Source organism: Sinohyriopsis cumingii, chromosome 15 (genome assembly GCF_028554795.1).
Source record: "Sinohyriopsis cumingii isolate HCF-2022 chromosome 15, ASM2855479v2, whole genome shotgun sequence".
In the NCBI taxonomy this organism is placed as follows: Eukaryota; Metazoa; Mollusca; class Bivalvia; order Unionida; family Unionidae; genus Sinohyriopsis; species Sinohyriopsis cumingii.
The window spans coordinates 20,449,813-20,477,181 of record NC_142975.1 but is presented as its reverse complement, the minus strand read 5'-3'; the positions used below and the strand labels follow the sequence as shown (position 1 = coordinate 20,477,181).

Sequence of the window (27,369 nt, the reverse complement as noted above, 5' to 3'; positions counted from 1 at the left end):
ATGTGTTTAGCAGAGAGTCATGCTCACTATAATGTGTTTTGCAGAGAGTCATGCTCACTATAATGTGTTTAGCAGAGGGTTATGCTCACTATAATGTGTTTTGCAAAGGGTTATGCTCACTATAATGTGTTTTGCAGAGCATTAAACAAAAGAAATTCCAATGAACAACTAAAGTTTGTAGAATAAGGCATTCAGGGTCACAACTCTTCTAAATGAATATGTACTTACATTATGTCCATTGGCTTGTAGGGCAATCTCTAGTGTGCCCCAGTTGTGATGATGGGTCTTCATCTCAGCCTCAACAGTATGACACCATGTTGTCTTAGGCCTCCCATGCTACTGTGTCATCCCTCATGTGTCCAGTACAGTGCTGTCCTTAAAACTGCTTCTGCCTCCTTCCTCATCACATGCCTAATCCACTTGGTGTTGATACATAAGCTGTCTTCTTCTGGTTCAGTCCTACATTGTGTGCAAAGGTGCAGAGGCATTATATCTGATCTTGAATTTGCTGGTGGGTGAAGGAATGCAATGCAATTTCATCTGCAAAGTCCAGGTCTTCTGATGTGGAAAACTGTGTCCATCTGATGCCCGTTAATGCATCTTCAAGTGTTCTCTACATGACTCAATTAACTGCTAGGTTGAAGAGTAGTTTAACATGATGCATCCCTGTCTTGACTTTGAAGCACACATTGCAGAATCCCATGCTGAGATGGAGCATTTGTAGGAGGATTTCATAAGCTTGAAGAATGCCAAAGGCTCTCTCTGTTAAACGCCTTTACAAAAATCAACAAAGTTAATGTAAAGCTGTCTCAACCACTCATCACACTGTCTATGATGTTTCTCAGGGTGAAAATTTAATCTATACATCCCCTTCCCTTCCAAAATCTGTCATGTTTCTTCCTCAGAGATCTGTCAACAGCATTAGAGAACCACTTGATGATAACCTTAGCAAGGATCTTACTTGGTATGGATAGTAGGGTCATGTCATGTCAGTTGTTACAGTTGCCGAGTGTTCCTTTCTTGGGGATATTGATGACAACTCTTTTGGTCAAGCTTTCGTGTACTTGCTGTCCTTCCCAAATTGCTGTAAACATTGACTAGAGAATGGAAGCTGCAAGTTTTGGGTCACATCTCCACATTCAGGTTATCATGTGCTGGAGCTGTGCCATTTCTGAGAGATCTAATAGCTGCAATGATTTCTTCTTTCTCTGGAAGAGCCATGTTAATATCAAGGTCTTCTTCATTTTCTTGGATGTCTGCTTCTTCAGGTGATGGTCTGTTCATAAATTCCCTGAAGTGTTCTGTCCAGCGTGTTTCCTGGTCTTTCTCTGTTGCCTGTAACTGTCCTTGTTTATCCTTGATATTTGTCCCGTCACTGTACTTGCCACAGTCGAGCATGGTGATTGTGTATACATTTCCTTATTCTCCACAACATGCTGCATTTTCAGCTTGACTGTGTTGCAAAGTCTTCCATGAAAGTTTGTGTCTGCTCATACTAACTTCTTCACTTTCCAGTCTGCCTCTCTTTCTATTGCAATTTGAATATTTATTAAGTCTGGCTGATTTGGCTGCCTGTTTCTTCTTGACGTGTTGTCTCTCATCAATGACTTTCTATGTGTCAGGTTTGATCCACTCCTTGCTCTTTTTTTCTTTGAAACCCTGACAAGCATCAGTTCCTTTTGTAGACTGATGTAATCTGTTCTCACACTGAGTTGATTATATCTGTAGATGCATCTTCTCCTAATTCTTGCAGCACTTAAAATTTATTTCTCATTTCAATGGTGAAGGCAGTCTGTATGGTGACATCTTGTAGCTTCACAACAGTGAAATGTCTTTGTATGGGTGTCTTGATGCCATCCTTTGTATGGGTGTCTTGATGCCATCCTTTTCAACTTGAGCTTCACATGTGCTGTTATGAGGTGGTGATTTCTACTGTACCAACATCTGACCCTCTCCTCACTTTTACATCTTCCAGGCTGCATTTCCTTGCACCATTTACCATCAGATGCTCAATCTGACCCTTGTTACTGGAAACCAAATTAGCTTGTGTATCCATAGGTGTCAACTTGTACGTTTTTATCGTAAAAAATTTGTAATTAAAATTTTTTTGGTTGTTTTTTGTTTTGTGTGCATCTGGGACTCTTGGTGTAATGTTATTTTAGCATGAGAATTCAGTGAGACTATGGTGGCCCAAAACAACCAATCAAATCATACTCAAAACTGTGCTTTTCCTTTGATAATGAAACGAGTTTCATTCATGGTTCAACTTCAGTGTGTGAAGATCTTGTCGTTTATCGCTCAGAGATCAGACGCTCATTCAGATTTCTAATACTGACTAACTACCTGTGTAGTAAGTATGTTTTCTTATTTTCTCATGCTACATTGTAAAAACAAATTATTTCTATATTTCAATTTTTGGATAACTCCTGGCATAATATCTTGGGGTTTATGGAGACAAATATAAATTCATAACATATTTGTAATTGGGAGATCTTTCTCTATCACATGTCAAATCTAAATTTTTAAATTTTTTTATTTTATTTCTCTCATCTAGTTGAAATATTCCATCCATCAAATGGCTGAGAATAACTCAAAGAAACGCAAGCTCGAAGACACTGACTGAGGTCGTGGAAAGTTTCACGCTGATTGGATTAAAGTCTTCCCTGGCATTGTAGATGTATCCAAGTGAGGAATCCAAGTGAGGATCTTTACATGCTTTTTGTAAAATAGGCAGTAAAGACATTAAAGTGGTGGTGTCGGGCATACATGATCCGGAGGAACACTTCAGGACAAAACTGCATGAAAGAAATTTTGAAATGAAGGAAGCATCCATCAAAAGCTTCTTTGCTCACCCAAAGCAGGAAGATGATAGTGTTATAAGTAAAAATAATGGAAAAAAGTGTCAGAAATGTAAATAATTATGTAAATATGTGTATAGCATTTGTTGTTTTAAAACTGTTGACCTTATATAATGTATGAACACATTTTTTCGTGTAAGGTTTTTGGGGTCTTTGTAAGGTTTTTATTGGTCTGGCGTACAGGTTTTCATCTCAAAGGGTTGACACCTATGTGTATCTTGCTGTGGAAAGAGTCCCTCCAATGACCTGATTGTTCGTGTTGCAAAGGTCATTTATTTTACCACACCTATTGTCTCCCTGTCATAACATCTGTTGCCATTTCCCACTTTGGCATTCAAATCTCCAACAAAATCACGATGTGGTCAAGCTTCTACTTCTGCCTGATGTTTCTCATAGAAGTTATCTTTATCTGTGTCATCACTGTCATTGTTGGGGATCAGAGTGATGTTCACTTGTCTATCATTCAGTCTGATTCTCATCAATCTGCTGTTGAGGTGGCACTCTACAGTTTCACATACTGCATACGGTTAGAATTTTTAAGAAAAAGAATCTCCCAGGGTTTCCTCACTGGTTATAATGGATATTTAAAAAAGACCTTGTATACCTTAGGTATTGTTCAAAGAGCCTTTAATTTCCTTTATTTTGGTGTACGATTGATGGGTGTAATAGGAGTTATAGAGTATACAGCTTGGCCTTACTCCAGATGTGCACCTTTCAAAAAAGCTGCTAGCTCCACTTGGTTAGAGGTAAATTGTAAAAAAAGAGCCAATAACTTTCTTTTTACATTTTATATATTTCTTAGTTCATTCAATGCACTTTAAGAAGCTGGTATTGTCTAGTTGGGTAAAATTCATTTTCCCAATTTTAATAGATTATAAAGACAGTGTACTTTAGACTAATTCAGGGTGATTTTTGTAGCACAAGGGAGCAGTCATTTTAGTTAGCGGTGTGCTTAGATCATGTAGAATTTCCGTAAGTACAATATCCAAAGAAATGTCAGCCACATTACATCAAAGTAGCATAGAGGTATGCCAACATTCTCTCCACTGTGCATGTTTAAAATGCAAACAACTCCACCTTACATATATCACTCTCTCAAAAGTACATAATAACTGGTGAGCGCCCCCTGATGGGTTTTCATCCAAGCAAGCATTTCTTGATTCTGCTCTTCAGGATCATGGCACTCCCTCACAATGCTGGTCATCATTTATTCTGGAGTAAAGCAGTTTCTCCTGAAGCAGCCTTCAGTCTTTCTGACCTGTCCATCTGCTCTTACAAACACTAAGTGTATGCAATCTGTATCAGCTTGCCAGTGTTGTACATAGTTCGTACATTCCAGAATCCAATCCTGGTCTTTGTCTTAGGACTTTCATCTTCATAAAAGTTGTTTCCTCGTGGTTTTCACTACTGCAAGTCCTAAAAGTCCCCAGTGGGGATTCTGGAAGGCCATCACACACAGTTGTGGAAGAAATCTTCGCTGCTGTTTCCATTACAGTTATTTTTATTTCTAGGTCTGGGTTGTTAGCCCTGAGCCAAACCTCCATCCTGGAGGGCCAGTGGATATACGATATTATGGAATGATGGAAATCAAAATAACTCAAGGTCTCATCAAATTAAAAGTGCATGAAAAATTTGTACTGAAAGGTTTTACAGGAGGGACAAAAAAGGTCAATTAACCGGATGTGGAAAATGTGGAATACCTGAACTCAAACTCATGCAAGGGCTCATCAATATCATGTTGCATGCCAGATTTGATTGAAATGCAATAAAGCTGAGTAAATTTGTGTCATGGAAAACAAAGTCAGGATGATAAGCAACCATGGATGATAACTTATAACTGATGTTGCTGGAAATGTCTGCTTCATTATTTTGCAGCTAGCATTTTGTGAGTTACTATTTCAAAATGGCAGTAAATTGTTAGCTGAAAAAAAATGAACAATACCTTTGTTGTTAGTGATATTAATATTACAAAATATGCTGCTATATGTGCATCACTATACAATCTGCATGGAAGACAAATTATACCTTAAAATTATCATGTTTACAACAAATAATTATGACGAATGCAAATAATTTACATTTATTTATTTTCCACCGCTCACTTTGACTATCATCATAGTCAAACCATTCCACAGCATCACCAATGAGAAAATACAAAAACTGAACCTTCTACACAGCAGACCGCTGTACACAGATTCACCTTGCAAAAAGTTTTAAACAAATGCCATGCACTGAATATCATTATTCATGTTATTAACATTATTATTATCAATAGTTTTAAGTGCACTAGCCAACACAATCATAAAATATGCATTCCACACAAGATTAGTGTATCTTGCTTGGTCAGTCAATTTGGAAACTGATGTTAAGGCTTTAAAAACAATATCTGGATTAGCAAGTTGATCAACTAACCATGATCAAAAAACAGTTGGCTTATGTGAGAAGCTGTAATGAATAGGAAATCTAAAAATAATGTATTGCCATTTTTGTGAGCCATGAACTGAGACTTTGCCTGCCTTCACATACAGAAATATTAAATGAGCCATAATAAATAAGGATGTAACTAAAATATCTTCTCAAATATGAATAGACAGAGATAATAAACTATACCTGTGACACTGAGACAAAAGCCATAATGTGATAACACAACTGCTTTTCCCACTATCCAGCAAATCAAACACTTTGAACCTATCCTGTAAAGATATAAACCACCAAGTTTTTGTAACCTGACATAATGGCACCTTCAAGTTAAATTGCGTGATTGGAGTATGGTGAGTACAAGTGAGATCTGAAATGTTGTACACCTCAATAATGACAATTTATCTAAACAATGCCTTACTCATCAAATATTAATTTAATTTGCATACTATTGATACATTCCAGTGACCACTTAAGGCAGAAGAGAAACCACTGATGGTTAGACTAGCCATTGTGACCAGGTGACTGCTATGTATAGGTGATCTTTAGGAAAGGTTTGGCTGTATTGGAAATCTCAGAATACATTGAAAAAATTTAGAAACCTTTTTTTCTAGTAAAATATGTTTCTCCGATAACACTGGTCAACAGTGAAATCATTACTGACTTGAAAAGGCCCTAATCTGTAGTATTTTGGTGTGCCGAACACGAATATAACCGTGAAAAATTTGTATTGGCTCTCGTTTTGAAGATATTCATATACCTCATTTTCTATGTTTCACTGTGTAAATTTCTCCAGTAGGACTGCAGCAACATCCGGAATAATGATATAACATTGCATAATACCATCATGCTCACATCATCCACAGTTGATTGCATCATTTTCTGATGCAATGCAATACTAATGCCATGCGGCTGCTGAAGTAAGTTGATGTCAGCAGTGTACTATACATGTGTAGGCCTATTATACTAATGCCAGGCGGCTGCTGAAGCTGACGTAAGCAGTGTGCTATATAAAGCCCAATCAGATAGGTTCAGCATTTAAAATATTTTAGACGTTGTGCGAGACAGTTCAAGCTACTGTTACATAAAACTTATTATTTTATCCATTTACGTACAATAAAGAACAGTAATGCCTCGAAAGTGTATTAATACTGCGGACAATTTTTGCTATATTTGTGGGGAAGTGACATTTGCCAACCAGAAGAAAAGTATCAATTCTCAAGTGAAGAAGGCATATCATCTTTACTTCGGATGCAAGGTTGGTGACCAAGACAAGCCTTGGGCTCCGCATATATGCTGTGCTACATGTACAACACAGCTTTCACAGTGGTTGAATTGCAAAAGGTCATCAATACCGTTTGCAGTCCCAATGGTGTGGAGAGAGCCAAGCAACCACCTAAATGACTGTTACTTCTGCTTGGTTCCTCCTCTTTCCGGCGGAATAACGAAGCGAAAGAAGTCGAGAATAGTCTACCCAAACATTCCGTCTGCATTGAGACCAGTTCCACATGGTGAGGGACTTCCTATTCCAGAACCTCCAGCAGAATATTCTCTTGATTCATCTGACAAAGACAAAGGTGAGTCGACCTGTTCTTCTCCTGGTCCATCAGCATGCAGTGATCCAGATTTTCACTGTGGTGCATCATCAACCCCACACAGAATAACACAGGAAGAACTAAATGACCTGATTCGTGATTTGGACTTATCAAAGAACAAGGCAGAATTGCTAGGATCAAGACTCCAACAATGGAATCTTCTAGAAGAAGATGTCACAATTACTGCATATCGAAAGCGCCACCAGCAATTGGAGCCTTTCTTCAGAAAGGAAAGTAATCTGATATTCTGTTCTGATATTGAGGGCCTCATGAATGCTTTAAAAATCACTCATGACCCACAAGAATGGAGACTATTTGTGGACTCTTCGAAACTGAGTCTCAAGGCTGTGCTTTTGCACAATGGAAACATTCTTCCATCTATTCCAGTAGCGTATGCTGTCCACATGAAAGAGACATACGATAACTTAAGGCAGCTACTGAATTCCATTGAGTATAACAAGTACAGCTGGCACCTCTGTGGTGATTTGAAGGTAGTTGCCCTTTTAATGGGACTGCAGCAAGGATATACAAAATACATGTGTTTCTTATGCGAGTGGGATAGCCGAGCAAGGGAAATGCACTACATGAGGAAGGAATGGACTCACAGGCAGAATGTAGCCATTGGAGAGAAGAATATCCAACACCCAGCTCTGGTTGAGGCTCAGAAAATCTTGCTACCACCCCTTCACATCAAACTAGGTTTGATGAAGAACTTCGTGAAAGCCATTGACCGGACTTTGCCAGCATTCCAATACCTGCATGAAAAATTCCCTCGACTCAGCGAAGCAAAGATTAAAGAGGGAGTTTTTGTGGGTCCTCAGATTGGAGAGCTTTTCAAAGATGACCGGTTCAACAACTTGCTGGAAGGTGACGCGAAACAAGCATGGAATGCTTTTCGCCTAGTTTCTACAAACTTCCTCGGAAATGTTAGGGCAGAAAACTATAAGGAACTAGTAGAAGACATGTTGATGAAGTATAAGAAACTTGGCTGCAATATGTCTCTAAAGATTCACTTCCTTCATTCCCATTTGGATTTCTTTCCTAGCAACTGTGGTATTGTTAGTGATGAACACGGCGAACGTTTTCATCAAGATATCGCAACAATGGAACAAAGATACCAGGGAAAATGGTCCACTACAATGCTGGCTGACTACTGCTGGACACTCCTCAGAGATGCTCCCGAACAGCTGTACAAGAGACAGGCGAAGAAATCTAAGATGTAGTCAATGACTTGATTTTTTATAGGTAGGCTATTACAGTTGACCTTTTACTATTGGAATGCATTTCGTTATGTAAACATTAATTTCTTGCAGATTACAAAAAAACTAGAGCCAATTTTGCAATTTGACTGTCATATTCGTGTTCAGCACATAAAAATTGATAAGAATTGACTAATTTTATTTCAGTAACATGACTTTTGTAAAAATTTGTTGTCCAGTGTAATACTTACCCAATCACAATACCTTAGAGAACTACTACTACCTCGCAAATCCAGCACTTCCAGACAATAGCTTGTTAGCTAAACAACTAAAAGTTATCTGCCCACCTAGATGGCAGTTAGATAAAATGATATCTCATTGATAAAAGGACTATAACAAATCCTATGAATTCATCAGTTACTACAGGAGTGGAAGGTGTGCTCTCTATATGGATGTAATTGTGGGGAGGCTAGTAGGGTGTATGTGTATTATGATTGGGTAATTATTATCAAACAAATATATTTTACTATAAAAAATTAGTTTCTTCAAATGCATCAGCCAATCATAATACCTTAGAAAAATTGGTAAACGGTGGAGGAAGATACATTCCCTTACCCCAGAGAGACTATCTCCAGACACCTAAGGAGACAGATTCTAGATAATCTGACTGGAATAGACTCCATATATTGGGGAGTGGCTTTGAAAGGAAACCATTTCCAGCACAAGTCATGAAGCTGCAGACTTATGAAGCTATCAAATGACCTGGAAAGGTAACCTTTTCCACCACCGGTTAAAGCCCCACCAGATCTACTTAGGATGAATAATCTCTTACATACAACATCTCCATCCAACAGCACAGACAAAACTAAAGACCAGTTTCTCTTGTATGCAATGTTTGTGGTAACTGTCCTAATTTTGTGAACCAAGATGAGAAGAAAATTCATTGGTGTTGGGTAATGAGGAACAGAAGACCCACTTTATTCAAGAAAAAAGTGCCCAATCTGATATATCACCCTTTCCCTGTTTTGAGAGCAGAGGTATGATCTCCCTTTATGCAATGACTTCCTTAAGTATCACTTCACTGGGTCCTGTAGATAACCCTAAGATGAAGTGTCCATAGTAGACATGAATTATTGTCAAAATCTGATTACCCATCAGTGATGTTGACCCACCTTGTATGAACTGCATGTAGATGGGTACACCGAAAGGATATGTATTTGCTGATTCTGCCTGCCACTCAACAATGTGGTGAGGAGGCGAGACTGACAGGAGAGGTGAACCAATGGAGTTCTTGCTGAGAACAGCTGGAATGTTGTCATGCTCAACCAGGTTAGTACCCATGATAAATTCTACTTGGATGATAATCCCGTGTCATTGGACAGGTGAAATCCAAAATTAATGAAAGATCAGTGAGGTCTTTGGTTTGTCTGATATCCTCTCTTCCATGAGAATGATGTGTGCCAGTGATTGGTGATGTTTCTCATCAAACAGACATAGGAGGTATGGATGCCTGTAGTGGTATAAAGTGTTCTTGTGCACACCACTGAGAATATATTCCATTGCCTACATACGCCTTTAAGGTGAATAGAGAATCTCCCTTCAGGGATTCTCCACCACTAGTTGTGAGAAATGTTTGTTGCTAAGGGTGTATGACTCTGGGCTGTGATGAAACACTGGATTGGAGACTCTCAAATTCTTTTGCTTCCTGTATCAGAACCTTAGATGTTGGAGGAGTAGTATATAAATTTGACTGTTCTAATCTACTGATTCAGAGCACTAATCATCCTGGCCTTTTGAATCTGGGACTTCAATTTGGTACAATGCAGAAAAGTCAATGATGGCTTGATGGATAGAAAAATGTCTCAGGAGAGAAACAAGCCATATAGTATGGTCATGTGCCTTTAAAGACGGAAATAGCAGAAGGAAATCGAGGGTCATGTGGAGCAAAGTATTTGGAAGTTCCATACCTTCTCTCTCATATATTATGATAAAGAGGGTCCAATGTCAGAACGGGTCATGGGGGTAATCTAAGGTATTTTTGTCACTCTGTAAATGATTTCTTCCTTTAGATAATTGTATTTTTTTAACATCAAGCTTGCGTTGAGCACCTGTGATACCACACACCACGTTGTTCATTGACATGAACATTGAGAAACAACTGTGTGTGGTTGTGCTCAAAGGTTCGAACATGTTATCCGACTGAAAACTGGAGCCAACAAAATCACAAACAAGAGGGAAATATTCAACCGATATCTTGAAGACACCATAAACGCATGACACGGTGTTAGGTGGAAAATAATCAAGATTGAATTATTTCCAGGTCTACTGTATGACAGTATGTCGCAAATAAAAGTCATCATTTGAAATACATTCACTTGAGTACAAGTGACAATCTTTTCACCAGCTCGGGTTACAAAATTATCCTTACTATTTACCCACAGAGATCAATGCTCCTTTGTATTAATTGTAACCACATATGCCAAGCACACAGAAGCCCTGGTGGTGAATAAACACGACTGGCAGCAAGCAGTTAACTCCTTCTTTGAACCTACCGACAGGACATCAAAGACAAAAGGTTATTTTTATTACAAAGCAAGCTGATCTCAGAAGCCGACTTTGGTTACTTTTTCTGGTAAAGGATAAAGATTATTTTATTGCAAAGCAAGCCGACATCGGAAGATGATTATGGATTCTGTGAAGTGAGCCGATTTTCTTTTTTGAATACAGTATACAAAGACGGTCGAGATATAGAAGTAAACTTGGGTTCATTTTCAACTGTATTCACGGGAATTTTGAAAATAAATTGAACCAATGGAACAAATTTTAAAGTGACACAATATAGTGCTTTGTGCACAGATGTCTATGAGCCAGCAATATTTGGAGAAAATGAAATCATGTGATGAATTCGTGAAGGCCACAAGAGAAGCAAATGATTTTGCAAACGAGAGGGAAATAATCAACCGATATATTGAAGAAAACTGCCATTCACGCATGGCATGGTGTTATGTGCAAAATAGCCAAGATTAATTTATATCCAGGTCTACTGTATGACAGTATCTCACAAATAAAAATCATTATTTGAAAACACATTCACTTGAGTGCAAGTGACAATCTTTTCGCCGGCGCGGGTTAAAAAAGTATCATTACTATTTACCCGCAGACATCAGTGCACCGTTGTATTAATTATTACTACAGATGCCAAGCACATAGAAGCCCTGGTGGTAAATAAACACAACTGGCAGCCAGCAGTAAACTTCTTCTTTGAACTTACCGACAGGACATCAAAGACAAAGGTTATTTTTGTTACAAAGCAAGCTGACCTTGGAAGCTGACTTTGGACACGGAAGCTGATTTTTTTTAAAGGCTATCAATACAAAGGTTATTTTATTACAGAGCAAGCTGACTTCAGAAGCTGACTATGGATTCTTTTAAGTGTGCCGATTTTTTATTTTTTAGCTTTGAAAATACAAAGACGGCCGAGATATGGAAGCTAACTTTGGTTCCTTTTCACCACTATTCACGAAAATTTGAAAATAATGTGAAACAATGGAACAGTTTTTAAAGTTACACAATATAGTACTTCATGAGCGAACATCAATGACCCAGCATCATCCAGAAGATTTGGAGAAAATAAAATCACGTGATGAATTCGTGAAGACCAGAAGAGAAACAGATCATTTCACCGCCAATATGATCATTAACATAGATGAAACTCTAGTGTACTTTGATCACATACCTGGATGGACTGACGATAAGATGGGCATCAAAAGTGTGAGAATTAGCAAGACTAGTGCAAATTTGAAAAAAAAATCTTACTTTTGTTCTTGCAGTTTCCACTTCAGGTGGTGTGTTGACTCTAACAATTTTTCAAGTATGAGAAAGCTAAAAAAGTATTCATGTAGAAAAATAATAGATCGTACGTGTGCAGGAGAAGGGTTGTGTTGATGAGATGCTGATGCAGTGGATTAAAGAGTTTTATCTCAAGTACACAGTTTTATATTTTTTTAAATAAAATTTCAGCTGGAGTGCAATTTCTGACATGTAATTTTTGAATGATTTAAAAGGTGTCCCACAACTTACGACTCAAAAAAAATGATGTGTCCCAGAACATACAGTGCACAAAAAAATTACTTTTAAAATTAATTTATGGTGTCCCAACAAATACGGTGTCCCAACATATATGGTAAATACGGTATATGTAAGGATTTTATCTGAATAAATTACATATAAGAAATGAGGATAATAATAAATATGTATGCTAAGATATTCACATCAGTACCCTAACAACACAAGACAATGCACACAATTATTCAAAAGAAATGTACAATCTAAGAGAATTGGTAAAAGATGAATTATCTTGTAATTTTTATTAAACCACCATGGTCTCTCTCTACCATGAATTTACTGGTGACATTTCTTCAGATTTTTTAAAATACTTCAATACATTAAACAAGAGTAGTTAAAAGGGACTGATGCTCTACCATCCCCAAAGAATTTTCAGGAATTCAACATAAGATATTAACTGGTGAGTGGTAAAACAATGCAATATTCTTGAGCAATAATATTTTCAAAAATAGCCACGATGGTAGCAATACTGGATGCTAGAGTGGCACAAATTTTCACAATGGACAAATCACACACCATTAGAAGACTTTTGGTGAAAACATTCAGTCAATATGACCATCCATTTCGAAGAATTAAGATTTTCAATAAGTTCATCGTGGCAGATATACCTGAGGTCAGATTGGCACCATTTTCATTTTAGATCATCTAGACATCATAAGAAAACTTCTAGTGAAACCCCATGTTCATATGACTTTCCTTTTAAGGGGAATAGTAATAAAAAGATTTTCAACATAGCTGCCATGATGGCCATACATGATGTCGGATTAACACCATTTTCATTTAATACCAACTAGACACCATAAGAAGTCTTCTGGTAAAACCCAATGTTCATACGATTTTTCATCAGGGAGTATTTTCAAGATGGCAGCTGTGACAGCCATATTGGAAATCAGAACAACATAATATTTATTTAAGACTAACTAAATACTGTAATAAATCTTGCTGTGAAAACCCCATGATTCGGAGAGAGTAGCAATAGCAAGATTTTAAAGATTTCGCTGTGGTGGCCATCATATTGGATGTCACATCAGCACCAGTTTCATTTAGGACCAATTAGACATCATAAGACCAATGGACTGACATAAAACAAAGGGCCATCCCATAAGCTCTTCTGGTCTATGACCAATGGAGCTTAAAATTAATATTATTTTTCAACTAAACACTTTAAAGATTGAGTGTTAAACACCTCTAAGAAAATTAGAAATGAAAGTTACTAACCCGTAGTTAAACTGCTTGAAGTTCTCTGAGAAAACTCTACCACTAGAAGGAAGATAAAATTTTATTAGTGTTTATCACTTTGAAGCAAAATGAGTGACGATAAATGTTACATCACAGAGAACACCCGTAGTATGCTCTCTCTCTCTCTCTCTCTCTCACATACACACACACACTGCTGTTAAAATAATAAAATTAAATAAAAAAATTAGTAGATAACGGTACACACAATTATTTTTTCAGAAGGACACATCTTTGTAGGCATATGAACACACAAAAAATCAATTTATACCATTGTTATATTAATTTAAAGTACAGCCATATTAATATTGTATCAAAATAATTATTTTTAAAAAGTCCTATCATGAATGTGAATTTTGAGTCAGGGCAAGTGATTATTTTAAACCCACTTGCCCTGAACCTACAACAGAATAACATGTCTTGGAGCACTGCATGGGAGGAAAATTTCAAATCAGATGGTAATCAACAAGGCTACCAGCACACACCCCAATTTTTTCTTCTTCATTTTTTCATCTTATTGAGCTACATGCTTACGATGTTTTAAAATGGCTCTTCTTCTTAGTGCTAAGCAATATTTTATGTTTAGATTTTTGGAACATAGCTTTTAATTGGCACTATATTGCCATTTCTTCATCATAATCATTCTCCTTTGTTAAATACTTTTATTTATGTTTTATTCAATGTAGTACAGTCACAATATCTTGTATCAATCATCAGTCAATTGCCACCTGAATTTAACTTATGGTTGACAAGACCTCCCATTCAGGTAACCACTGGCCACCAGGCAAACAAACTGTCAGACACAGGTTTGGGCACCTTTGACTTTTTGTACTGTATGCTTAGGTATCCATTATCAGAGGTCAAGGTTAACCATACTATCATCACCAAAAACAACAGGGAAAGAGCTAGAACCCAGATGGAGTTCAGAATGACTCTTGCACATCAACTACTTGGAGGATTTGTAGGTAAAAGTCAAAGAGAAGTAGAAGTTTAAACCCTGCTTCAGCAAGGTCAATATTGGTCAGTGGTCATGCCAGAGAAAAAACCTCCAAAATGTGTTCATTGAACAAAGTTGGATCTGAACCAAAAACTGGATGTGAACAATGCCAAGTAAATTTATGTGCAGAATGTTTCAAACCATATCACAGATTAAATTTTCCTGATTTATTTCAATGAAATTAAGGGCTGGTGACATGATATTTCTAAAAATGTTGCACACAATTTTATAAATAGTGTATAAATAAGTTGTGAAAGACTTGAACAAATAAAAAAAATTACAAAACTGTAGACAAATTCATTTGGAATAATTGGTGAGAATTTCATTGATTTTTATTGGATATAACAAGAGAAATTAAGGTAAGAGTGAATACATGTGCACAATGTTTACAAAAATTTTCAAACAGATAAAAACTCTGGGGCACAAGCAGCTAGACACAGCTTAGTGCTGCTGGGGCATAGCAGCAGTGATACTGATAACAGTGCTGGGGCTGAATGAGTTAACAGAGTAACAGCATGGCTAGCTTGTGTTTAACTCAGTAACAGCATGGCCAGCTTGTGTTTAACAAACTTACAGTATGGCCAGCTTGTGTTTAATAAAGTTACAGCATGGCCAGCTTGTATTTAACACAGTAACAGCATGTGTTTAACAAAATAACAGCATGGACAGCTTGTGTTTAACACAGTAACAACATGGACAGCACATGTTTAACAAAGTAACAGCATGGACAGCTTGGATTAACACAGTAACAGCATGGACAGCACGAGTTTAACAAAGTATCAGCATGGACAGCTTATGTTTAACAAAGTTACAGCATGGCGGGCTTGTGTTTAACAAAGTTACAGCATGGTCAGTTTGTGTTTAACACAGTAACAGCATGGACAGCACATGTTTAACAAAGTAACAGCATGGACAGCTTGGGTTTAACACAGTAACAGCATGGACAGCACATGTTTAACAAAGTAACAGCATGGACAGCATGTGTTTAACAAAATAACAGCATGGACAGTTTGTGCTTAACACAGTAAAAGCATGGACAGCGTGTGTTTAACAAAGTAACAGCATGGACAGCTTGTGGTTAACACAGTAACAGCATGGACAGCTTGTGTTTAACACAGTAACAGCACGGACAGCTTGTGCTTAACAGATTAACAGCATGGCTAGCTTGAGTTTAACAAAGTAACAGCATGGCCAGCTTGTGTTTAACACAGTAACAGCATGGACATCTTGTGTATAACACAGTAACAGCATGGCTAGCTTGTGTTTAACACAGTAACAGCATGGACAGCTTGTGCTTAACAGAGTAACAGCATGGCCAGCTTGAGTTTAACAAAGTAACAGCATGGACAGCTTGAGTTTAACAAAGTAACAGCATGGCCAGCTTGTGTTTAACACAGTAACAGCATGACCAGCTTGTATTTAACACAGTAACAGCATGGACATCTTGTGTATAACACAGTAACAGCATGGCTAGCTTGTGTTTAACACAGTAACAGCACGGACAGCTTGTGCTTAACAGAGTAACAGCATGGACAGCTTGAGTTTAACAAAGTAACAGCATGGCCAGCTTGTGTTTAACACAGTAACAGCATGGCCAGCTTGTGTTTAACACAGTAACAGCATGGACATCTTGTGTATAACACAGTAACAGCATGGCTAGCTTGTATTTAACACAGTAACAGCACAGACAGCTTGTGCTTAACAGAGTAACAGCATGGCCAGCTTGTGTTTAACACAGTAACAGCATGGACATCTTGTGTATAACACAGTAACAGTTGTTGTATGGTTTAATGCCATTTTTCAGCACACAATAGTCTATACATGGCACACAATAGTCTATACATGGCGGCCAGTATTATTGGTGGAGGAAGAACCTGTGAAAACCCCAGAAAGAACCACTGACCCACGTTTAGCTATTTGCAAGCTCTCTCACATACCCACATTGGCCAAATCTGAGACTCAAACCCACCTAGAGAGAGGTGAGATTGCAGTGATCCTTAACTGAGAGCACTTTAGACCACTCGGGGCCCTACACAGTAACAGCATGTGTTTAACAAAATAACAGCATGGACAGATTCTGTTTATCACAGTAACAGCATGTACAGCTTGTGTTTAACAGTAACAGCATGGACAGCTTGTGTTTAACACAGTAACAGCATGGGCAGCTTGTGTTTAACACAGTAACAGCATGACCAGCTTGTATTTAGCAAAGTAACAGCATGTCCAGCTTGTGTTTAACAAAGTAACAGCATGGACAGCTTGTGTTTAACACAGTAACAGCATGGGCAGCTTGTGTTTAACACAGTAATAGCATGACAATCTTGTGTATAACACAGAAACAGCATGGCCAACTTATTTATAACACAGTAACAGCATGGACAGTTTGTGTTTAACAAAGTAACAGCATGGCCAGCTTGTGTTTAACACAGTAATTGCATGGCCAGCTTGTGCTTAGCACAGTAACAGCATGGCCAGCTTGTGTATAACACAATAACAGCATGGCCAGCTTGTGTTTAACAGAGAAACATTATGGCCAGCTTGTATATAACACAGTAACAGCATGGCCAGCTTGTGTATAACACAGTAACAGCCTGGCCAGCATGTGTATAACACAGTAACAGCATGGCCAGCTTGTGTTTAACAGAGAAACAGCATGACCAGCTTGTACTTAGCAAAGTAACAGCATGGACAGTTTGTGTTTAACAAAGTAACAGCATGGCCTGCTTGTGTTTAACACAGTAACAGCTTGCGTTTAACAAAGTATCAGCATGGACAGCTTGTGTTTAACACAGTAACAGCATATACAGCATATGTTTAACAAAGTAACAGCATGGACAGCTTGGATTTAACAAACTAACAGCATGAACATCACGTGTTTAACAAAGTAACAGCATGGACAGCTTGGGTTTAACACAGTAACAGCATTGACAGCACATGTTTAACAAAGTAACAGCATGGACAGCATGTGTTTAACAAAATAACAGCATGGACAGTTTGTGCTTAACACAGTAACAGCATGGACAGCTTGTGTTTAACACAGTAACAGCATGGCCAGCTTGTGTTTAACACAGTAACAGCATGGACATCTTGTGTATAACACAGTAACAGCATGGCTAGCTTGCGTTTAACACAGTAACAGCATGGACAGCTTGTGCTTAACAAAGTAACAGCATGGACAGCTTGAGTTTAACAAAGTAACAGCATGGCCAGCTTGTGTTTAACACAGTAACAGCATGGCCAGCTTGTGTTTAACACAGTAACAGCATGGACATCTTGTGTATAACACAGTAACAGCATGGCTAGCTTGTATTTAACACAGTAACAGCACAGACAGCTTGTGCTTAACAGAGTAACAGCATGGCCAGCTTGTGTTTAACACAGTAACAGCATGGACATCTTGTGTATAACACAGTAACAGTTGTTGTTGTATGGTTTAATGCCATTTTTCAGCACACAATAGTCTATACATAGCACACAATAGTCTATACATGGCGGTCAGTATTATTGGTGGAGGAAGAACCTGTGAAAACCCCAGAAAGAACCACTGACCCACGTTTAGCTATTTGCAAGCTCTCTCACATACCCACATTGGCCAAATCTGAGACTCAAACCCACCTAGAGAGAGGTGAGATTGCAGTGATCCTTAACTGAGAGTGCTTTAGACCACCTGGGGACCTACACAGTAACAGCATGTGTTTAACAAAATAACAGCATGGACAGATTCTGTTTATCACAGTAACAGCATGTACAGCTTGTGTTTAACAGTAACAGCATGGTCAGCTTGTGTTTAACACAGTAACAGCATGGGCAGCTTGTGTTTAACAGAGTAACAGCATGGCCAGCTTGTGTATAACACAGTAACAGCATGACCAGCTTGTATTTAGCAAAGTAACAGCATGTCCAGCTTGTGTTTAACAAAGTAACAGCATGGCCAGCTTGTGTTTAACAAAGTAACAGCATGGACAGCTTGTGTTTAACACAGTAACAGCATGGGCAGCTTGTGTTTAACACAGTAATAGCATGACAATCTTGTGTATAACACAGAAACAGCATGGCCAACTTATTTATAACACAGTAACAGCATGGCCAGTTTGTGTTTAACAAAATAACAGCATGGCCAGATTTTGTTTAACACAGTAACTGCATGGCCTGCTTGTGCTTAGCACAGTAGCAGCATGGCCAGCTTGTGTATAACACAATAACAGCATGGCCAGCTTGTGTTTAACAGAGAAACATCATGGCCAGCTTGTGTATAACACAGTAACAGCATGGCCAGCTTGTGTATAACACAGTAACAGCCTGGCCAGCATGTGTATAACACAGTAACATCATGGCCAGCTTGTGTATAACACAGTAACAGCATGGCCAGCTTGTGTTTAACAGAGAAACAGCATGACCAGCTTGTACTTAGCAAAGTAACAGCATGGACAGTTTGTGTTTAACAAAGTAACAACAAGGCCTGCTTGTGTTTAGCACAGTAATTGCAAGGCCAGCTTGTGCTCAGCACAGTAACAGCATGGCCAGCTTGTGCATAACACAATAACAGCATGGCCAGTTTGTGTTTAACAGAGAAACAGCATGGCCAGCTTGTGTTTAACAGAGAAACAGCAGTATAATTTGGCTCAAAACATTTAGTAGTTTAGAGCATTAAAATTGACTGAAGTGATAACATCATGCATTAATTAAAGGAAATAAATTGTTATATGCTATTTGTCAAATTGATCAGATCTACTTACTTTTCATAGCAAATGTTTTTCTTGGAATGTTTCTCCCACACTTTCTCAAACTGTCTTGCTCCCTGAAAATACAATTAAAATTATAAGACTATGCCAAGAAAATGAGACAAAGTCAAGTAGTTGTACAAATGGTAATAATGTCTGGCAAACTTTTAACCTAAATTACAGACATGGCAACACAGACAGATAATTTATGTCATGTGATCAGTACAAGTATTTCAAGTTTTAACCTAAATTACAGACATGGCAACACAGTCAGATAATTTATGTCATGTGATCAGTACAAGTATTTCAAGTTTTAACCTAAATTACAGACATGGCAACACAGACAGATAATTTATGTCATGTGATCAGTACAAGTATTTCAAGTTTTAACCTAAATTACAGACATTGCAAACAATAGTATTCTCACACCATCTCATTGGTTTGTACCCTCCAACCAATTTTAAAAACAAAAGGCAACAAGGACATAAAAGATGCAAAAAACTTAGTCATTTCATTCACTGACTTATAATTTCTAACCAGACTGTTACTGGGGTGGGGGGGGGGGCGAAATGGGAGTTTCTTCTTCTTCTTTTTTTTAATGCCATTTTTCAGCACAAGATAGGCTATGCATGGCGGCCAGTATTAATGGTGGAGGACGAACCCGGGAAAACCCCGGAAAGAACCACCAACCCACGAGAAGCTACCAGCAAGCTTTCTCACACATCCACATTTGCCAAACCCGAGACTCAAACCTACGCAGACAGAGGTGAGATGGCAGTGATCCGTGATGGAGAGTGCTTTAGACCACTCAGGGCCCAATCCAAATGGGAGTTTCTTTAGCAACAAGGTCACCATATTTGTTTGGGCCAGTCTGTGTTTTCAATCTACAGATGTGATATAACTATCTTTTAAAATCTCCATAATTCTGTACATTTTGGGTTTACATCTTTTGAACACATGTATATAAGAGCTCCTGCGATGTATGTGTTCAAAAATATAATAAGACAACTCAAATATTGAATGCAATGACACAATGTTTACTGAAACAGACTATTCTAGAAACCAGAAATGGACAGTGAGTAGTCTGACTGCTTGTTTACATCAGAAGCTTCCGTATGCGTTGAAACACCTACAATTCAACAGTGTTAGTACCCCTTGGAAACAATTAAGTTAGAAATTATAAATCAATGAATAAAATGACTAAGTTCCGTGCATTTTCTATATTCCTGATGCTTTTCATTTTTAAAATTGGTAGTGGGGTACAAATGAACAGTAGGGTGTGCTAATACTATAGTAAGACAAGTCCTTTCATGTAATCAGCTCAGTACATGTATCTATTTCAAGTCGAATCAATAAAGTTCTGGAACATTTGTGACCAGTTAATGGGCATGGACAGTTTGGTTCACTGATAGTGGAGTTGTATGTAGTGGGTGGGGAAACCAATTAAATGTTTGTCTGAATGCTTCTTCTGGTTTAAATGTATGTGTAGGCAGTCAACAGGCCTTCAAGAAACAACATAAAATGGTCAGAATGTTAGGAGAGCCAGGGTTGTATTTCAAAAGGTATTCCGAGTGACACATAGAAACAGTAACATCCAACCTAGCTGCCCTCCACGTGTGATGTTAATATTTCCATCCATTTTCATGTTTGTTTCAGAGACATCATACCACATCATCCCTAAATTCTTGGAGATATAAAGAATTCAGTATGATACATTCAAGTCTGCACTCTCTTATTATAAGGCAACTCAGTGTAATGCAGATATAGTAACAGATCCCATTTCATTATTTAAAGTAATATTATATATACCTCAATATACAGTAATTTGTCCATTTATTTGGCTCCCTTGGACAGTATTATAGTGAGGGAATACTCTATATAGAAATCTCTCAACATCAAAACCTCAGTAAAACAAAATCCTCTAAAAATTTAATCAGGCTCTTGGTCCCAAATTATTCTTTCTTTAATTTTAATAAATTCTGTCTCTGTAAACCCAAACCTCAATATAAGACATCACTTATAAGTGATGTTGTGTTATACTGAGGTTTGTTTATTACTTTGTTTGATCGTTGCATCTTCAATTAATTTAACTGCAAACAATACCATGAATTGGTCAACACCACTATAATTAAAGCTCTTTTGATGTCATCTGCCAATTTACTGAATTTAATCCTATTCTAGAACATAAAATATAATGCTGACTTTAAATAGTGTTTTGATCATTGGCTACATGGGAGTGTTCTTATATGTGCTAATATAAAAAATATACATTCATTAATCACTGTTTAATGGATTTAATATACGCTTTAAACATTTTAAAAGTTTCAAAGTTTAATTTGGGCCAAATCAGCCATGGTCCAAATCAGCCTATACAATTTGGGCTGAATCTGCCTGTTATTTGGGCTGAATCTTCCATGGTCCAAATCTGTCTATAATAATGGGCCTAATCAGCCATGGTCTAAATCTGCCTGTTATTTGGGCCGAATCTTCCATGGTCCAAATCAGCCTGTAATTTGGGCCGAATCAGCCATGGTCCAAATCAGGTATGGTCCAAATCAGTCTGTAATTTGGGCTGAATCTGCCTGTAATTTGGGCAGAATCTTCCAATGTCCAAATCTGCCTGTAATCTGGGCTAAATCTGCCTGTAATTTGGGCCGAATCTTCCATGGTCCAAATCAGCCTGTAATTTGGGCCAAATCAGCCATGGTCCAAATCAGTCTTTAATTTTGGTTGAATCAGCCATGGTCCAAATCTGCCTGTAAATTGGGCTCAATCTGCCTGTAATTTGGGCCAAATCAGCCATGGTCTAAATCTGCCTGTAATTTGGGCCAAATCAGCCATGGTCCAAATCTGTTTGTAATATGGGCTAAATCTGTAATATGGGCCTAATCAGATATGGTCCAAATCAGTCTGTAATTTGGGCTGAATCTGCCTGTAATTTGGGCCAAATCTTCCATGGTCCAAATCAGCCTGTAATTTGGGCAGAATCAGCCATGGTCTAAATCAGCCTGTAATTTGGGCTGAATCTGCCTGTAATTTGGGTCCAATCTTTGATGGTCCAAATCAGCCTGTAATTTGGGCTGAATCAGCCATGGTCCAAATCAGTCAATAAATTGGGCTCAATCTGCCTGTAATTTGGGCCAAATCAGCCATGGTCCAAATCAGCCTGTAATTTGGGCCGAATCAGCCATGGTCCAAATCTGCCTGTAATTTGGGCCGAATCAGCATTGTTCTAAATCAGTCTGTAATTTGGGTTGAATCAGCCATGGTCCAAATCAGACTATAAATTTAGCTGAATCAGCCTGTAATTTGGGCTGAATCAGTCTGCAATTTGGGCCAAATCAACCTGTAATTTGGGCAGAGTCTGCTCTGGTCCAAATCAGCCCGTAATTTGAGCTGAATCTGCTCTGGTCCAAATCAGCCTGTAATTTGGGCTATTTCTTTTAATGTGTTCTACATGGTTCAAATCAGCTTGGCATTTGGGCTGAATCTGTCTGTAATTTGGGCCAAATCAGCCATGGCCCAAACATGCCTGTAATTTGGACCGAAACAGCCATGGCCCAAATATGCCTGTAATTTGGGCTGAATTTGCCATGGTCCAAATCAGCTTGTAATTTGGGCTGAATCAGCCATGGCCCAAATATGCCTGTAATTTGGGCTGAATTTGCCATGGTCCAAATCAGCTTGTAATTTGGACTGAATCTGCCTGTAATTTGAGCCAAATCAGCCATGGTCCAAATCATCCTGTAATTTGGGCCGAATCAGCATTGGTCCAAATCATCCAGCATTCTAATTAAAGTCATTATTGTTAACAGTTAACCTTATACGGCAGTAAATTGACAGTTCTGTGTGCTTCTGGTACATAAAACTAGTTATTATGGTACTCATATATTCATATAAAACATTTAACAGATCTGGTTTATGAGTTTCTATTTCACATTCTGCTGGTGACTGAAGCATGTTATTGTAGAGTAAAAGTAATGAACATAACAATTTGCACATAGACTTTTTATTCTTGATAAAAAGTGAAAATAAAACAAAAGCTTTCTTCTGTTATGATATTAATATGGTTATAAGAAATATGAGGCATATACACAATTTTAATGACAGAACATCAGATTCCTGATGGCAAATCGGTCTATATAGACTGCAAATAAATGTCAAGATATTGTTGTGGCATCAGTTTCAGATTGTCATGTGTTGTGGAGTGGCCATTTTATTTTGCTGGTATCACATGGTAACATATAACTAATGACACAAGTTTTGTTGACAGCAGTTTTACGCTTTGCTACAAGTAAAGAAAATGCTTTGTGTTCGTCTAAATCCTATAGGTACGCACATTATGCATAATGACCCAAACAAAATACATCAAGTGTTACTATATACATTAATATAAAAATGTACATTCAGAAATCAGTATTTAATGGATTTAATATGCACTATAAACATTTTAAAATGTTTCAAGGTTGAAATGAAAATAAGTTGGTTTACAGATTCAAGATTTTTACTCAAATGACAACAATTCAGTGATAACAGTAGATAAAAATTTAATGATAAAAGCAGAGTACATTATAATATAAATTTAATCAGTAACTGTTCATACAAGAAAGCATGATTTGCACTCAAAATCAATAAATACACTGTGTCAATTTATATGCATTACAATTTGATAGTGTTGATATACTGAGTTTGTCTAAATCCCATAAGTATGCACATTATGCATAACAAAGACCAAAAATGTCAAATTGCCTAACACACTTTCATACCCTATCAAAATTTAAAATATTGATTCTTATTAGGATTATTTATTGTTATATACGCAATTGTTGCCATTTATTGTCACTATATAATTATTTTCTCCTCTCTGTGATGGCCACAAATGGCACTGCAGGGATGGTCCTGGCTTTTAAAAAGCTGTCGCCCAAAAAATCGCCAACCTCAATATTTTGTCGCCAATTTTCAAAAAGTGTCGCCAGAACAAGTAGTGTACATTTTTTGAAGTGTTAATTTAGTCTATTAATGTAACAGGCAATGAAAATTACAAAAGATGGGTTAGTTAATACTCTAATTACAATAAGCATTAACAAAATGTTACAAAGTGTTATATGAAGATCCGTCACAATTTTAGGGCCGCCAACTTGTTGAATGCAGTTTCAAAGTCTAGTTTTTCACATTTGTACATGCTGATTCTCATTAAATTCTCAAGAGATGAAATGCAGAGTTTATTTCTGATGTCAGTTTTTATGAGGTTCATCTTACTGAATCTACGTTCACAGTCTACAGTGCTGACAGGTGACACCAGTAGTCTCTCGGCAGCCCCCACCCCCCTCTCCCCCTTTATGGCTAGCTTCACAAAGCTTGAAGTGAATTGCTTCCTAAATCCCAAGAATGATCACTGAATGCTGCATAAATTTTCTCGACAAGCAAACTAGGATCTCCATTCCCACGAATGAAACTTACATGAGTCAACACCTGGCAATATTGGACCGTATATATAAGAAAATTTTTCACATCCAATTTAGGGATTCTTACACTCCTGTATTTTGAGAAATAAATAATTATTATTAATTATGCAAAACTGTTTTTTTTTGTTTGTTTTTCTTGCTATTTCTTGTTGCGGAGTTTAAGTCTCTGCAGCCATAACACGGATTGATAGCAAAAGGAAAAGATCAATGAGTAAAATGCTGCACTGGCGACAGATATAATTGTGATTGAGATTTTTTCCATTTGCTTTGTATTTATACGCAATAGTCGGTACTTCAAAGGTTATCAGTTTTCTATGAAGGTTCAGCAAAACTATTGTATTGGTATATGTAAAAAAAACAAAAAAACAACAACAACAGAAGGATTAGCCATTCAATTAATTGTATCTGTTCTATTTGCGTCTTAAGAAGTCGGTCAGTTGTAGGTATAGTTCGGTAGCATGATTGACTGTATCACAGCATACAGTACTCAGCCCAGATGTCAGCATAAGCAGATTATGATGTAACAATGCACTCTAAAGATGGGGTTGTCAATATGAACAAAGGATCGTTTGTGTAACAGATTGATTCCAATGCATTGCTTAGTCAAGTTTGTGGCTTCCTTTCATTCTCCCTTTTAATTTATCCAGTCAAAATCCATGATTTTATGTACAAATTAAATAACCAAAATGTCTGTCGCCAAAAAAATCGCCAGATGGGATATTTTTGTCGGCAATAAGGAAAAAAATCGCAATTTGCAACATTGGCGAAGCCCAGGACGATCGCTGGCACTGTGATCAAGTGCTCCAAACAGATTACGAATAAAAGAGGTAAGCAAAATGTACTACTAGTACTCATAAATAAACTGTCATCGAACAAATACCTGCAGCCATGACGAGTTTTCAGTTTGTATTTTTAGTGTCTATATAATGACTCAAAAAGTTGTTTTTTGTTGTAGGGTTTAACGCCATTTTTCAGCACACGATAGGCTATACATGGCGGCCAGTATTAATGATGGGAGGAAGAACCCGTGAAAACCATGGAAAGAACCACCAACCCACGAGAAGCTACTGGCAAGCTTTCTCACGTACCCACATTGGCCGAATCGGAGACTCGAACCCACACAGACAGAGGTGAGATGGCAATGATCCGTAACGGAGAGCGCTTTAGACCACTCGGCCACTCGGGGCCCCTGACTCAAAAAGTAAGGGGTCATCCATTTAGTATGTACGCAAAAATCTGGCAAAGCTTGACCCCTCCCCCCACCCTGTACACATGCATACTTTCTTACACACCCCACCTGCATATGTATGCTTGATGCACCACCACCCCAATTCTATAGAACAGCCTACATTTAATCAATGCAGAAACCATAAAGGATTAATAATATTAACATGTTTAATAAAACAGAGAGTCCATTGACACTGAATGTCTGGCTGCATCAAAGAAATAAGCTGTGTAACTTTAAACAGTTTGTCTAGTGTCCACTAAAATTCAAATGCCGACTTAACCCAGTTGAACAGGTTACATATTAGACAAATTATTATCGAAGTTTCACCACCCCTCCATTTCCTATGCATACGTACATTATCAGAAGACCCTCCCCATACACAAGCATATGCATTTGGGTTATTCCCCTCCCCCCCTCAATGCGTACATACTAAATGGACAGCCCCTAAATGAACTTTTAATAAAACTTACATCAATAATGAATCATTCCACGAATTGTTCTTTAGGGCCAAGAAACTGATACAGCAAGGACACATGAAGGCAAAATGATATATTGACTGCTAACAAAATCTGAATCTAAATGCACAGGGCCAGTTACTTATGGCATACAATGTACTGGAAGAGAAAGTCAATAACAAGTTTGTAGAATTGTTTAAGAGCTGTCTTGAAGCTCTCAATATTTGCATGCACACAACACTGTCTCTATGATGATTCCAGTCCACAAATGTTTTTACAAGGAAAGAATTTCTAAATTGTTCTGTTCTACACTGCTCAACTACGCAATATCTACTGTTCTTTGTTACTTGTTTTTCTACAATGCTAATAGTTTCAAAATATAAGCGGCATGGTCTACTGTCTCCTAAAAGACAGTCGGATTCCTGAAAGCAGAATGGTCTATTAACTGCTCAAAGAAAGTCAGATTTCATAAGGCAGATGAACGTTAGAATACTGAAGGTAAATCTAGTCCTACATGTAAGACCTGGCGCTGATAGTTATGTGTTCAACATGTGCTATGTCTTACATGTAGGACTAAAGGCATATCATAAAATGGACAGCTAACAGAATAACGACAGGTTTAACTTACGCTAATTATTAAGTTTCGAATGATTTTCAAGTCATGATTAGCATAACACGTTCCTGTGCATTCTCTCTCACATATGGATACACAGACATTCTTGTTCTGTTGACATTTTTGACGATGTCTACGAGGCCAGAATGCATTGATCATGCCTCCAAATGCACATGGTACTATTTACATGCGTTTGACTGCTTTTCATGACAATTTTCTTATGAATAAACTTGAGAGATCACAAAAATAAACTTAAATAAACCAGTCTACTGACTATCAAACGGTGAATGAGAACATTTCGTTTTGGCTTTATTATATCCACACAAATTACTTTTCTAGTTCAGCACACCCTATCAACAAACGGCCCTTACTAGCATGGGTGTCTGCGATGTTTTCTTCTTCTTCTTCTTCTTCTTTATTTTAAATCCACTGTGCAAATACCCTGGATTATGGCTTTCC

General features: G+C 37.7%; 1 protein-coding gene across 2 annotated transcripts in view; it reads right to left on the bottom strand.

The window, feature by feature from the left end:
- LOC149781386 (DDB1- and CUL4-associated factor 17-like) overlaps positions 1–27,096 on the bottom strand; it is a 78,147-nt gene extending 51,051 nt beyond the window's left edge. The window contains exons 1-3 of one of the 2 annotated variants that reach the window (XM_089935481.1): positions 26,926–27,096; positions 19,165–19,226; positions 13,414–13,455 (exon numbers count right to left, since the gene is read on the bottom strand). In XM_089935481.1, coding sequence (XP_089791607.1) covers positions 13,414–13,455; positions 19,165–19,226; positions 26,926–27,069 — 248 coding nt within the window. In that variant the 5' untranslated portion in view covers positions 27,070–27,096. The remainder of the gene's footprint in view (positions 1–13,413; positions 13,456–19,164; positions 19,227–26,925) is intronic. The other variant, XM_089935482.1, reaches the window with a different exon arrangement.
- Between the last annotated feature and the right edge of the window lie 273 nt (positions 27,097–27,369).